Source organism: Lipotes vexillifer, unplaced genomic scaffold (genome assembly GCF_000442215.2).
Source record: "Lipotes vexillifer unplaced genomic scaffold, Lipotes_vexillifer_v1.1 scaffold865, whole genome shotgun sequence".
Lineage (NCBI taxonomy): Eukaryota > Metazoa > Chordata > Mammalia > Artiodactyla > Lipotidae > Lipotes > Lipotes vexillifer.
The window spans coordinates 1,919,937-1,933,036 of NW_006795130.1; the positions used below are offsets into that span (position 1 = coordinate 1,919,937).

General features: G+C 37.9%; 1 protein-coding gene across 4 annotated transcripts in view; it reads right to left on the reverse strand.

Annotated features, from left to right (window-relative positions):
• Positions 1–9,050: 9,050 nt before the first annotated feature.
• Positions 9,051–13,100, reverse strand: part of ADK (adenosine kinase) — a 509,882-nt gene continuing 505,832 nt past the window's right edge. For all 4 annotated transcript variants that reach the window (XM_007467500.1, XM_007467497.1, XM_007467498.1 and 1 more), the window contains one exon: positions 9,051–10,039. In XM_007467500.1, coding sequence (XP_007467562.1) covers positions 9,915–10,039 — 125 coding nt within the window. In that variant the 3' untranslated portion in view covers positions 9,051–9,914. The remainder of the gene's footprint in view (positions 10,040–13,100) is intronic.

A 13,100-nucleotide genomic window follows, 5' to 3' on the forward strand; every position in this document is an offset into this window, starting at 1 on the left:
TGCGGTACGCGGGCCTCTCACTGCTGTGGCCTCTCCCATTGCAGAGCACAGGCTCTGGATGCGCAGGCTCAGCGGCCATGGCTCACGGGCCCAGTCGCTCCGCGGCATGTGGGATCTTCCCGGACCGGGGCACGAACCCGTGTCCCCTGCATCGGCAGGCAGACTCTCAACCACTGTGCCATCAGGGAAGCCCTGCAATGTACTTTGAGAGAAAAAAGGATGGAGCAGCAACTAATTGCCTGAGAGGTTTAGAGAAAACTTTTTAAAGGATTTGACTTTTGAACTGGATCTTTAAACTTGAGTAGTTACAGTACGAAAAGAGTAATCCAGATGGAGGCATGAGTGTAGTTATAAGGTATGTTTGGGCTGGAGTGAAGGGTTATGAAGAGGGATGGCAGTAGGAAGGCTGTTACAGTGGTTAAGGGGTGGATGGTCAAGGAATTTAAACAGACCAGGGAATGACTGTGTCTTCTTTAGCAAGGCATGCCCCATGGTGAGGGAGGATGACTAATGAAGGGGAAGAACGAGAGTTGGGCAAATTAGTTAGACATGATAAAGGTCTAAATTACACCTGAGAGAATGAGGAGGCAAGGAAGAGATTTAGGAGAGGTAGAACTGACAGAACTTGGTGATCAATTAGATAAGTGGCTGAGGAAGGGAAAAGTTGGGAAGAATTACTTCTATTAATGAAGATAGAACAAGTAGGAAGAATGGACTGGGCTGGGGAGTTCAAGAGAAGTTGAGTTCTGTTTTGATAATCAACTTGTCTGCAGAATATCCCAAGGGGCTGACCAGTAGGTTTTGAGCCTAAAGCTTGAGAGGAGATCAGCGTTCGAAACAGAGATTTGGGAGTAATTAGATGATAGGTGAATTCGTGGCAGTCAAATTGGACACCTAGGAGGAGCTGATAGAGTGACAAAAAGCTTGTGGGGGTGGAGGCTCCTTGACACTGAAGAAAAGGACAGAGGTGTTCCTAAAGCAGACCAAAAAGAGGCTGTAAAAGAGGCAATATAATGAGGAAAAAGTGGTTTTGTGAAAGTCAAGGGAATAAGAGGTCTCAAGAGAGTGTGGTTCTCCAAGTCAGATGCTGAGAGAAGATGAGATAGGATAAGGATTGAAAACTGGCCATTAGATTTGACAATTAGGAATTTTCTGATGATCAGGAGAAGGGATGCTTCAGAGAAGGCAGAAGCAGTTTGCAGTGGGTTTTGGAGTCTGGATGGGAAGAGGTCTGGTTGGTGTTTGCAGAGGTGAATATTCCAATTGCCAGGTGGGTTAGGGGATGAGGAGAGGGTGTTCCATACTCAGAAGAGGAGATTGGAGGTTGTGGTAGCCCCAAGAAACCCTGCAGCAGCCCAGGACTGGCTAATTTTGTCATGGAATTCATGCAAAAATTACTTTGAAGTAAATTTATATGTGATTTTGTATTATGTGGTCTTTTATCTTCTTCATGAGATGCTGCCATCAATCAAATCGAAAGGTTTTCAATAGCCAAGACATGGAAACAATCCAAGTGCCCCATCTGTGTATTCCATACACAATGGAATATTACTCGGCCATAAAAAGAATGAAATATTGCCATTTGTAGCAACATGGATGGACCTAGAGAATATTATACTTAGTGAAATAAATGAGACAGAGAAAGATGAATACTATGTGATATCACTTATATGTGGAATCTAAAAAATAATACAAATGAAATCGATATACAAAACAGAAACAGACTCACAGACACAAAGCAAATTTATGGTTATCTAAGGGAAAATTAGGAGTATGGGATTAACAGACACAAACTACGTAAAATAGATAAGCAACAAAGATTTACTGTATAGCACTGGGAATTATATTCGATATCTTGTAATAACCTAAAAAGGAAAATAATCTAAAAAAATAAAACTGACTCACTTTGCTGTACACCTGAAACTAATACAATATTGTAAATCAGCTATACTTCAATTTAAAAAATTTATTAGGTTTTCCTACTCAAGTACTTTATATTCTTCGAACATTAGGACAGATTTCAACCATACAGAAATATTGAAAATTATACAACAAACATCCAACTATTTACTACCTATATTACTACGTATATTTACTACCTAGATTCTACAATTAACATTTTGTTGTATTTGCCTTATCACTTATCTACCCATCTTACCATCCCTCTTTCCATTCATCTTATTATGTGATGCACTTCATTGCAAGTTAAAGACATCAATACACTTCATAATCTATCAATATGCGTATCATTAACTAGACTTCAACATTAGCTTAGTTTGTGTATGTGTGAGATTTAAAAATCATGCAACTTAAGTGGGACATTCTCTGAGTTTTGGCAAATGCATATACCTGTGTAACCCTTATGATGACAACACCATTAGCTTAGAAAGTCCCCTCATTTCCCTTCGCAGTCAGTTTCCCTTCCCTCCTCTCCCACAAAGCAGCTCTTGTTCTGGTCTTTCTCACTGTAGGTTGGTTTTACCTGTTCCAGAACTTCACATACAGGGAATCTTACAGTATGCACTCTTTCGTATTTGGCTTCTTTCACCCAGTTAAAGTGTTTTTGAGATTGATTCATGTTGTATTAGCAGTAATTTCCTTCTCTTGCTGAGTATTATTCCATCGTTTGAATATACCACACTTTATATCTTTTCTCCTGCTGTTGGACAACTACCCAGTTTCCAGCTTTTGGCAACAATGAATAAAAAGACTATAAATATTCGAATTCAAGTCTTTATGTGGACATATGCTTTCACTTCTCTTGCATAAATACCAGGAGTGGAATGGCTGGAGTCAAAGAATAGCTGTGTTTAACTTTATAAGAAACTTCCATGCCTTTTCCCAAAGTGGTTGTTCCATTTTACACTCCAACTGGCAATGCTGCTTCACATCCCCTCCAACATTTGGTGTTGTCACTTAAATTTTAGTCATTCTAATGCAGTATCTCACTGAGGTTTTAATGTTCATTTCTCTCATGACTAATGATGTTGAATACTTTATCATGTGCTTATTGGCTATTCATATATTTTCTTTTGTCTTTTCATTACTGAATTAGAGTTTTTAATATATTCTGGATTAAGTTCTTTTTCAGACATTATACGTGTTGCAACTATTTTATCCTGGCCTGTGGCTTGTTTATTCATATTCTTTTTTTTTTTTTTTTTTTTTTTGGCTTCTGCTGTTGTGGAGCACAGGCTCCGGACATGCAGGCTCAGCGGCCATGGCCCACGGACCCAGCCGCTCTGCGGCATGTGGGATCTTCCCGGACCGGGTCACGAACCCGTGTCCCCTGCATCAGCAGGTGGACTCTCAACCACTGCGCCACCAGGGAAGCCCTAATCATATTCTTAATGGTGTCTTTAAAAAAATTTTTTTAAATCAATTAATTTAAACATCTTTACTGAGTATAATTGCTTTACAATGTTGTGCTAGTTTCTGCTGTATAACAAAGTGAATCAGCTATATGTATACATATATCCCCATATCCCCTCCCTCTTGCGTCTCCCTCCCACCCTCCCTCTTAATGTTGTCTTCATGAATAGTTAAAATTTTTTTTGAAATTCGATTTATCAATATTTTTTCTTTTGTGGTTAGTGCTTTCAAAGTCCTCTCTAAGAAACTTTTGCCTACCCCCAAGATGTTAAAATATTCTCCTGTTTTCTCCTAGGAGCTTAATCCTTTTCGCTTTTATGTTATGGCCATGATCCATCTTTAATTTTTATGTGTGGTATAAGGTAAGGGGCCAAAGGTTCATTTTTCCCCATAAAGATATCAAGTTGTACATGAATGGACCTAGAGATTGTCATACTGAGTGAAGTCAAACAGAGAAAGACAAATATCATATCGTGTATATGTGGAATCTAAGAAAAAGGGTACAAATGAACTTATCTACAAAACAGAAATAGAGTTACAGATGTAGAAAACAAATTTATGGTTTCTAGGGGGTAAAGGGGTAGGGATAAAATGTGGGATTGGGATTGACATATATACATTACTATATATAAAATAGGTAACTAATAAGGACCTATCGTATAACACAGGGAACTCTACTCAATACTCTATAATGGCCTATATGGGAAAAGAATCTAAAAAAGAGTGGATGTATGTATGTGTATAACTGATTCGCTTTGCTGTACACCTGAAACTAACATGACATTGTAAATCAACTATACTCCAATAAAAAGTAAAAATAAAATCAAGTTGTAATAGCATTGTCTATTGAAAAGATTTTCCTTTTCCCATTGGGTTGCTTTGATATTTTTGTAAAATATCAAACTACTTCACATTTAAATTTATTGTACTATTTAGAAAATGTTTTTACTCTCATATTCTCTTAACACTCTCTCACTGGGGGTGGATATATTTTCCTCATTTTGAGTTGAGAAAACCAAGGCTCAGGGCAGTTCAAGAACTTGACCAAGGGGACACAAAGAGAAGGACGTGCACATAGAACTATTACTGAATCATAAAGAAATTGTTTACATTTTAAACCTACTTTACCCAGTGGAAATATTATTAAGTGGACACTTTTTCTGAAGGTAATGGAGTAACAGAAATAAGTTCATGTTTTTATATTTCAGCACTGGTGGTATTATCAGACTGCCAGCCAAACATATACTTTCTTTGTAGGCTTGTGTATGTCTAAGATAATCTATATTATGCATCTCTTTCTGAAAGGGTAAAGAATTACAATACTTGCTTTGAAAAATGGGTAAGAATAATAGCTTTTAGCCAAGGTTGCTTGGACTTTATTTAAGATAAAGAATGTATTTCTCTCACCCTGATCTAAAAAGAAAGTTACTCTTCTCTGATTCGAGGAAATAAAGCAGTACGTAAAGGTACATATCATGAAGATAGATATAAAAACTAGAAAGAAACTCAATAGCCACTCTTGCTCTTTTTTCTTTCTCTCCTACTCTGCTACACTAATACTTGGGCATCCAGCCTGTCTCCAAATGTTTGGTACCACCTTGTTTTCCACCTCATGGAAGCAGTTTTCAAGCAAAATTGATCACTCGCTGAGACTAGGCCAACCTCAATGTTCTAACTCTCCAGATCACCTAGGCTCACCCTTGAAGTACCAGTCTCCTGTGCCCACCTGATTTACCCAACTGTAACACACAAATGAATGGCCTCAGTCTTTGTGGCTCACTCCTCTGGTACGAACCCTCTTTTCCCACATTCAGAGAGGCAACCTTGTTAAAACCACTAGTACATATTTTAGGGATGTCGCAACCAAAGCATCTACATTTTGTGAATTACATAGAATAAGACGGTTACACAACTATTTGAAGGGAACCTGAGGTCAGAATCCATGTCTTTTTTTTTTTTTTAATATAAATTTATTTATTTATTTTTGGCTGCATTGCATTGGGTCTTCTTTGCTGTGCGTGGGCTTTCTCTAACTGTGGTGAGTGGGGGCTACTCTACCTTGTGGTGTGAGGGCTCCTCATTGCAGTGGCTTCTCTTGCTGAGGAACACGGGCTCTAGGCGCACAGGCTTCAGTAGTTGTGGCTTGTGGGATCTAGAGTGTAGGCTCAGTACTTGTGGCACATGGGCTTAGTTGCTCCACAGCATGTGGGATCTTCCCGGACCAGGGCTCAAACCTGTGTCCCCTGCATTGGCAGGCGGATTCTTAACCACTGCACCACCAGGGAAGCCCAGAATCCATGTCTTCTTGACAACTTCATTATTCTTCCCCCGTCCTATATGTCTTCCCTCAACTATCTGTTAAACCAGGATGAGATAAAGTGGAACTAGGTTAACTACTCTTCATTCCAAGATGGAAAAACTTAGGTCAGAGAGGAGATTGCCTAACAACCAATTAAAGGCAGTTTTCCTCAGACCCAGTCAGCTAGTCTAGCCATTATTTTCCCTTTGTCCTTTACCAAAACAGAGAACTAAAAAAGTATGCCATAAACCCAAGAACAAAATACACAACCTAATGACTTTTTTTAACACAAGAAAAGTTATGTGGGACTTCCCTGGTGGTGCAGTGGTTAAGAATCCGCCTGCCAATGCAGGGGACACGGGTTCGAGCCCTGGTCCGGGAAGATCCCACATGCCGCGGAGCAACTAAGCCCGTGCGCCACAACTACTAAGCCTGCGTTATAGAGCCTGCGAGCCACACCTACTGAGCCCGTGCGCCACAGCTACTGAAGCCCGCAGGCCTAGAGCCCGAGCTTTGCAACAAGAAAAATCACCGCAATGAAGAAGCCTGCGCACCACAAAGAAGAGTAGCCCCCGCTCGCCGCAACCAGAGAAAGCCTGTGCAAAGCAACGAAGACCCAACACAGCCAAAAAAAAAAAAAAAAAAAAAGTTACCTGATCTGTGTGCATGTTAATTACTACCAGTAGGCATACTTTAGAACCTGCTATAAATAGCGACTGTCATAAAAGTTTAGCTGGTGAGTGGCACTTGATCAATAGCCTTGGGGTAAGGGATTTTCTTATCAAAAAAAGAATAAGAAAGGTTTATTAGTGTCTCACCTACTGATCTAAGAGAAAGATATTCTGCAGTAGTTTTAATATGATACTCTAGCATTTAAACTAATTGTCCTTGAGAGACAAAGTTGGAGGACTCAGACTTCCTGATTTCAAAACTCAAAGCTCCAGTAATCAAGACAGTCTGGATTGGCATAAGGATAACATACAGACATATAGACCAACGGAACAGAACTGAGAGTCCAGAAATAAAACCTTACATTTATGGTCAATTAATTTTTGACAAGGGTACCAAGACAATTCAGTAGTGGATAAAATAGTCTTTTTAATAAGGTACAGGGAGGACTTCCCTGGTGGTCCAGTGGTTAAGACTGAGCTTCCACTGCAGGGGGCACGGGTTCAATCCCTGGTCAGGGAACTAAGATCCCACATGCCGCAAGGGGTGGCCAAAAAAAGTAAGTTAAAAAAAGAAAAAAAATAAAGGTACAGGGACAACTGGATAGCCACAAGTAAAATAATTTAGACCTCCCAACTCAAATATATGCAAAAATAAACTCGAAATGGATCAAAGAGTTAAATGTAGGAGCAAAATCCATAAAACTCTCAAAAGAGAATATAGATGTAATTCTTCATGACCTTGGATTAGGCAATGGTTTCTTAGGTATGAAGCCGAAAGCACAATTGACCAAAAAGGAAAAAAAGAAAAGAAAAAAGATAAACTGGATTTCATACAAATTAAAAACATCTGCGGAATTCCCTGAAGGTCTAGTTGTTAGGAATCCAAGCTTTCACTGCCCAGGATGTGGGTTCCATTCCTGGTTGGGGAACTAAGATCCCACAAGTTGTGCAGCATGGCCAAAACAAAAACAAACAAACAAAAATATCTGTGCTTCAAAGGATACCTGCAAGAAAGTGGAAACACAACCCAGAGAATGGAAGAAAATATTTGTAAATCATATGCCTAAAACTTATACCCAGAATATATAAAGAATGCTTACAACTCAACAACAAAAGGACAAACCACTCGATTAAAAAATGGGCAAGCAATCTGAATAGACATGTCTCCAAAGAAAAAAATACAAATGGTCAATAAACATAATATCATTAGTAAAGAGGAAAATGAGAATTAAAACCTCAATGAGGGGCTTCCCTGGTGGCGCAGTGGTTAAGCATCCACCTGCCAATGCAGGGGACACGGGTTTCAGCCCTGGTCTGGGAAGATCCCACATGCGGCAGAGCAACTAAGCCCATGCGCCACAACTACTGAGCCTGCGCTCTAGAGCCCACGAGCCACAACTACTGAAACCGGCACACCTAGAGCCCGTGCTCCGCAACGGGAGAAGCCACCGCAATGAGAAGCCTGCACACGGCAATGAAGAGTGACCCCCGCTCGCCGCAACTAGAGAAAGCCTGTGCACAACGAAGACCCAACGCAGCCAAAAATAAATAAATAAAATAAATATATTTAAAACCACAATGAGATAGCACTTCATACCCTCCAAGATGGCTATAATCAAACAGAGAGTAGCAAATGTTGGCAAGGGTGTGAAAAAACTGAAACCCTCAAACCATGTTAGTGAGAAGGTAAGATGATGCAGTCCCTTTGGAAAAAAGTTTGACAGTTTCTCAAAAAGTTAAGCATAGGGTTACCATGTGATCCAGCAATTCTACTCCTATGTATATACCTAAAAGAACTGAAAACATACATCCACATAAAAAACCTGTATGTGATTGTTAATAGAAGCATGACTCATAATAGCCCAAAAGTGTTAACAACTGAAATGTCCATCATGAATGGATAAACAAAATATGGTATATCTAAAGAAATATTACTTGACAATAAAAAGAAGTACCGAAAATGTCCTAAGGTGGGCAAACTTTGAAAACATGCTAAGTGAAAGAAGCAAGACACAAAAGAACACATGACTCCATTTTTATGACTATCAAGAATAGGCAAATCTATAGAGTCAGAAAATAGATTAGTGGTTACCAGAGAATGGGGAGTGAACTGAGTTTCCTTTTGGGGTGATGCAAGTGTTCTTGATTTAGATATTGGTGACAGCTGCACAGCTTTGTGAATAAACTAAAGCCCACTGAATTGTATACTTTAAAATGAAAACTTTTATGGTATATGAATTATATCTCAACAATGATAAACAAGCATAGGAGACCTAAAAGTTTAACTTAAACACAAACAAAACAAAAACCTGAATGCTTTGAATTCAGTTTTATAACTCTGATCTTTTTTTCAACAATAATCATAATGATAACAACAGTAGGTACTTATTAGACTTGTAACAAGCATTTTATACTTAGTATTCTCTCTCAAATTATCTCAATGACCTTGTACATAGGGGTTATGATTCCATTTTATAGAAAGAAAGTTGAAGTTCAAAGAGCCTGAGTAATTTGCCCAAGGTCATATCGAGGTAATTAAGTCTGACTCCAGAGGTTCTTTTTTTTTAGAGATTTTTTTTTTTTTGGCTGCATTGCACAGCATGTGGGATCTTAGTTCCCCAACCAGGGATTGAACCCGTGCCCCCTGCAGTGGAAGCACGGAGTTCTAACCACTGGACTGCCAGGGAATTTCCTGGAGGTTCTATTACACCATTTTGTCTTCCTTAAAAGAGTGGCTTACTGGTCTCTAATACTAAGTTATTTTTCAATGTGTTATGTTGTTCTTTCTGTCTCCATCAACAAAACAGATATTGTTTCAGGACCCAGGATTAAACAATGATCTTTCTTCCTTAGTTTGCAGAGCACAGGGCAAAGACAGAAAAAAAGTCCCATATGACAAGTTTTTATTTGTATCAAATTACAGAGTACCATAAGTAAATATAAGATTATGACTTGAATATTGTAATATAGCTTATAATTTGGCAAATTATTTAATTATCCAAAGTTTATTACATGTTTGAGTACACACTGAAGAAATTACTTGGCATAACTTGGCAAGATAAATGTTTCTGTACCTTATTTAACCATTTATCATGTATATATGTGGTACATATATGAACATATGTGTGTATATATGTGTACACACACTTCTGAATTAAATATACTTGTATAAAAGCTAAAGATTTATATACTGATATTATCTTTAATTCCTTTAAAAAATCTATCATAAATTGTGTCTGCATTCAAAGCAGAAATGTAAAAAAATGATCACTTTACTAAGTACACATGAATTTACAAAGTAATAAAAATGAAACAAAATTTCTATTGAAATGTTATATTCCTGTTTAATTGACATTTACGTGGCACTATCAAACTATGGAAATAAACCTCCGATTTTAGGTTGTTGAGAGAATAAAGATTCCAGTGTGTACTACTGTACCCTCTAAATTAAGATGAACATTATTATAGTAGGAAACGGTAGCATTTAATTTTCTTCTTTATTAATATGGGAATTCTCAGGAAGCCATCAGGGCAGTGTCTGTACTCCTGGGCTGCGGTTTCCTGCTTTTTCATCAGTGGAAGTCTGGTTTCTCAGGAAAGGTGCAGCCAGTCCGCCTAATTATGACACTTGCTGCATAGTGGCCAGCACGGATGCATTCAGTCAGGGGCTTGTCAGAGACCAGCTGAGACAGAAAACCTGGAACACAGACAAAAGGGAAAAACATGAGTATTGTGTAACAGCATCAGAAATGTCATATGGGTCAGAATGAAAAATGGTCTACATACCTATGCCTTTTTTCAGTCTTGATAGTGAAGTGTCAAACCTCTAGGGTTAGAGAGTTCTTTCCTAATATTTCTTTTAAAGAAAGAGCTCTTTTAAAGAGCTCAAGTCGGGATGTGACAACTCACCACCAAGTCAACCTAGTCTTTCTAAGCCTAAACTATCATGCTTTCCTTGATAAGGAGACTTTAACTCTGAGATTAAAAGGTTATAAGTAAGAAATACTGGCCAAACAATATTATATTGGGTCTTTACAGCTGAGAAATTATTAGTTATGCCTCTGCCTATCTCTCTGGATTCCTTCTGTATTGATGTTATTCCTAGAAAATTGCTATTTGGAAAAAATATCTGGATATCTCTCCAAGAACGAATTTGAGAGTTGAAAAGTTATGAATGACCTTATATCTCTTTCACTCCCAGAAGTAACAGCGAAATAATTTCTATAGTCAAGCACCATGGACTGGCTTGACATTAAAATAAATATGGTAAGGTAGGAAACAGGCCTTCTGCTTCTGACCAACATGAAATAAAAGGAACCAGATTTACCCTTTTTCCGGAAACAACTTTTTTATTTATTTATTTTTTTGCGGTACGCGGGCCTCTCACTGTTGTGGCCTCTCCCGTTGCGGAGCACAGGCTCCGGATGCACAGGCTCAGCAGCCATGGCTCACGGGCCAAGCCGCTCCGCGGCATAAACCTGTGTCCCCTGCATCGGCAGGCAGACTCTCAACCACTGCGCCACCAGGGAAGCCCAGAAACAACTTTAAAATAAAAACAAAGCATATGCAACAAAGTTTTTCAAATATTGTACATCAGCCACAAAAGATCCATGAAAGAAGGGAAACAAATGAGGTAAACTGCAAAAGTTACCAGGCCACAACACATGGAAGGACAGCCTAGGCAGAGCCTGACAGTTTCACTGACTTGAGAAGATGGAATTGGGAGTCAAAGTAGGATAAAATTAAACATCTACACAGACTGATCAGGAAAAAAAGAGGGGAGATATAAATTGCCAATATTGGTAATAAGAGATATGACATCACTATAGCATCTACACACGCTAAAAGGATAATAAGGAAACATTAACAACTTTATGCCAATAGATCTGACCAATTAAATTGGACAAACTTCTGGAGAGACACAAACTATCACAGCTCACTCAGGAAGAAATAGATAACCTGAAGAGCCTTCTATCTATTAAATATTTGATTTTATAATTAAAAAGCATATTAAAAGCACATAAAGAAAATTCCAGGTTCAGATGGTGTCACTGGTTGAGTTCTACCAAATATTTAAGGAAGAAAAATAATGTCAATGCTATACAAACTATTCAGAAAACTGAAAAGGAGAGAATACTTCACAACTCATTATTTGAGGCCAGCATTACTGATACCAAAATCAGGAAAGATGCAAATATTTTACAAATCCAATCCAGTAGTATATTTTTAAAAAGATAATAAATCATAATCAGGCAGCATTTATCCCAGAAATACAAGGTTGATTTAACATTCAAAAACCAATCAATGTAATCTACCACATTAAGAAAACCATAAGATCATCTTCACAGATGCCGAAAAAGCATCTGGCAAAATCCAAGATCAGTTTCTAAAAAAAAACTCTCAGCAAACTAGGAATAGAAGGGAACTTCCTCAACCTCATAAAGGGTACTTGTGAAAAACTTGCATTTAATATCATTCTTAATGGTGGATGATGGAATGTTTTTCCCTTAGAATTGAGAACAAGGAAAGAATGTTTGTTCTTAAACATTGTACTGGAGACTCTAGCCAGTGCAATATGGCAAACAGAAGAAAGAAGAAAAAGCATCGAGACTGAAAATGAAGTAAAACTGTCTTCATTTGCAGATGGCATGACTGTCTATGTCTATGGTTCTCAACAATGCCAAATGTTCTCTGGGGGGCAAAATTGCCAATGTCTGGAGACGTTCTTGGTTGTCAAACCTGCAGCAGAGGGTGCTACTGGCAACTAGTGGGTAGAGCCCAGGGATGCTGTTAAATATCCTATGATGTCAATAATGCTGAGACTGAGAAATCCTGGTCTATGTAGAAAATCCTATGGAATCTAGAAAAAAGTTACTAGAACTACTAAGTGAGTTTAGTAAAACTGCAGGATACAAAATCACTATGCAAAAATCAATTGGATTTCTGTACTAGTAATGTGTATATATAGCAATTGCATATGCCAGCAAAATTGATATTAAAAATACTATTCACCATACCATCAAATATGTGAAATACCTAGGGCTAAATATGACAAAAGCTGTGTAAGACATTTATTTACACTGCAAATGACGAAACAGTGCTGAGAAAACAAAACAACAATGCTGAGAGAAATTTTAAAAAGCTAAGTAAATGAATAGATATAAAGTGTGCAGAGATCAGAAGATTCAATATTGTTATCAGCTCTACTGATTCAACGTAATATCAACCAAAATTCTAGCAGACTTTTCTAACAGAAACTGACAAGCTGATTCTACAATTTATGTGGAAATGCAAAGAACTTAGACTAATCAAAACACAACTTTGAAAAGAAGACTACTTGATTAAAAAACTTATTACAGAACTACAATAATTGAGACATTATGGCATAAAGATAGGCAAACCAATGCAACTGAATAGACGGTCCAGAAATAAACCTACTTCTATATGGTCAATTGATTTTTACAAAGGTATTAAGTAATTCAATGAAGAAAGGGTAATCTTTTAAACAAATGTTCTTAGAAGAGCTGGATGGCCATATGTGGAAAAAAAACAAAAACAAAAGCCCCCACTTCTACTCTTCCTCACATCAACCACAAAAATTAACTTGAAATGGAACATAGGTCTAAATGTAAGAGCTAAAACCATAAAACTCTGAGAAGAAAACTTAGGAGGAAATCTTAGTGATTTTGGACTTGCCAAAGATCTCTTAAGACATAAAAAGTATAAACTTTTTTTTTTTTTTTTTTTTTTTGTGGTGC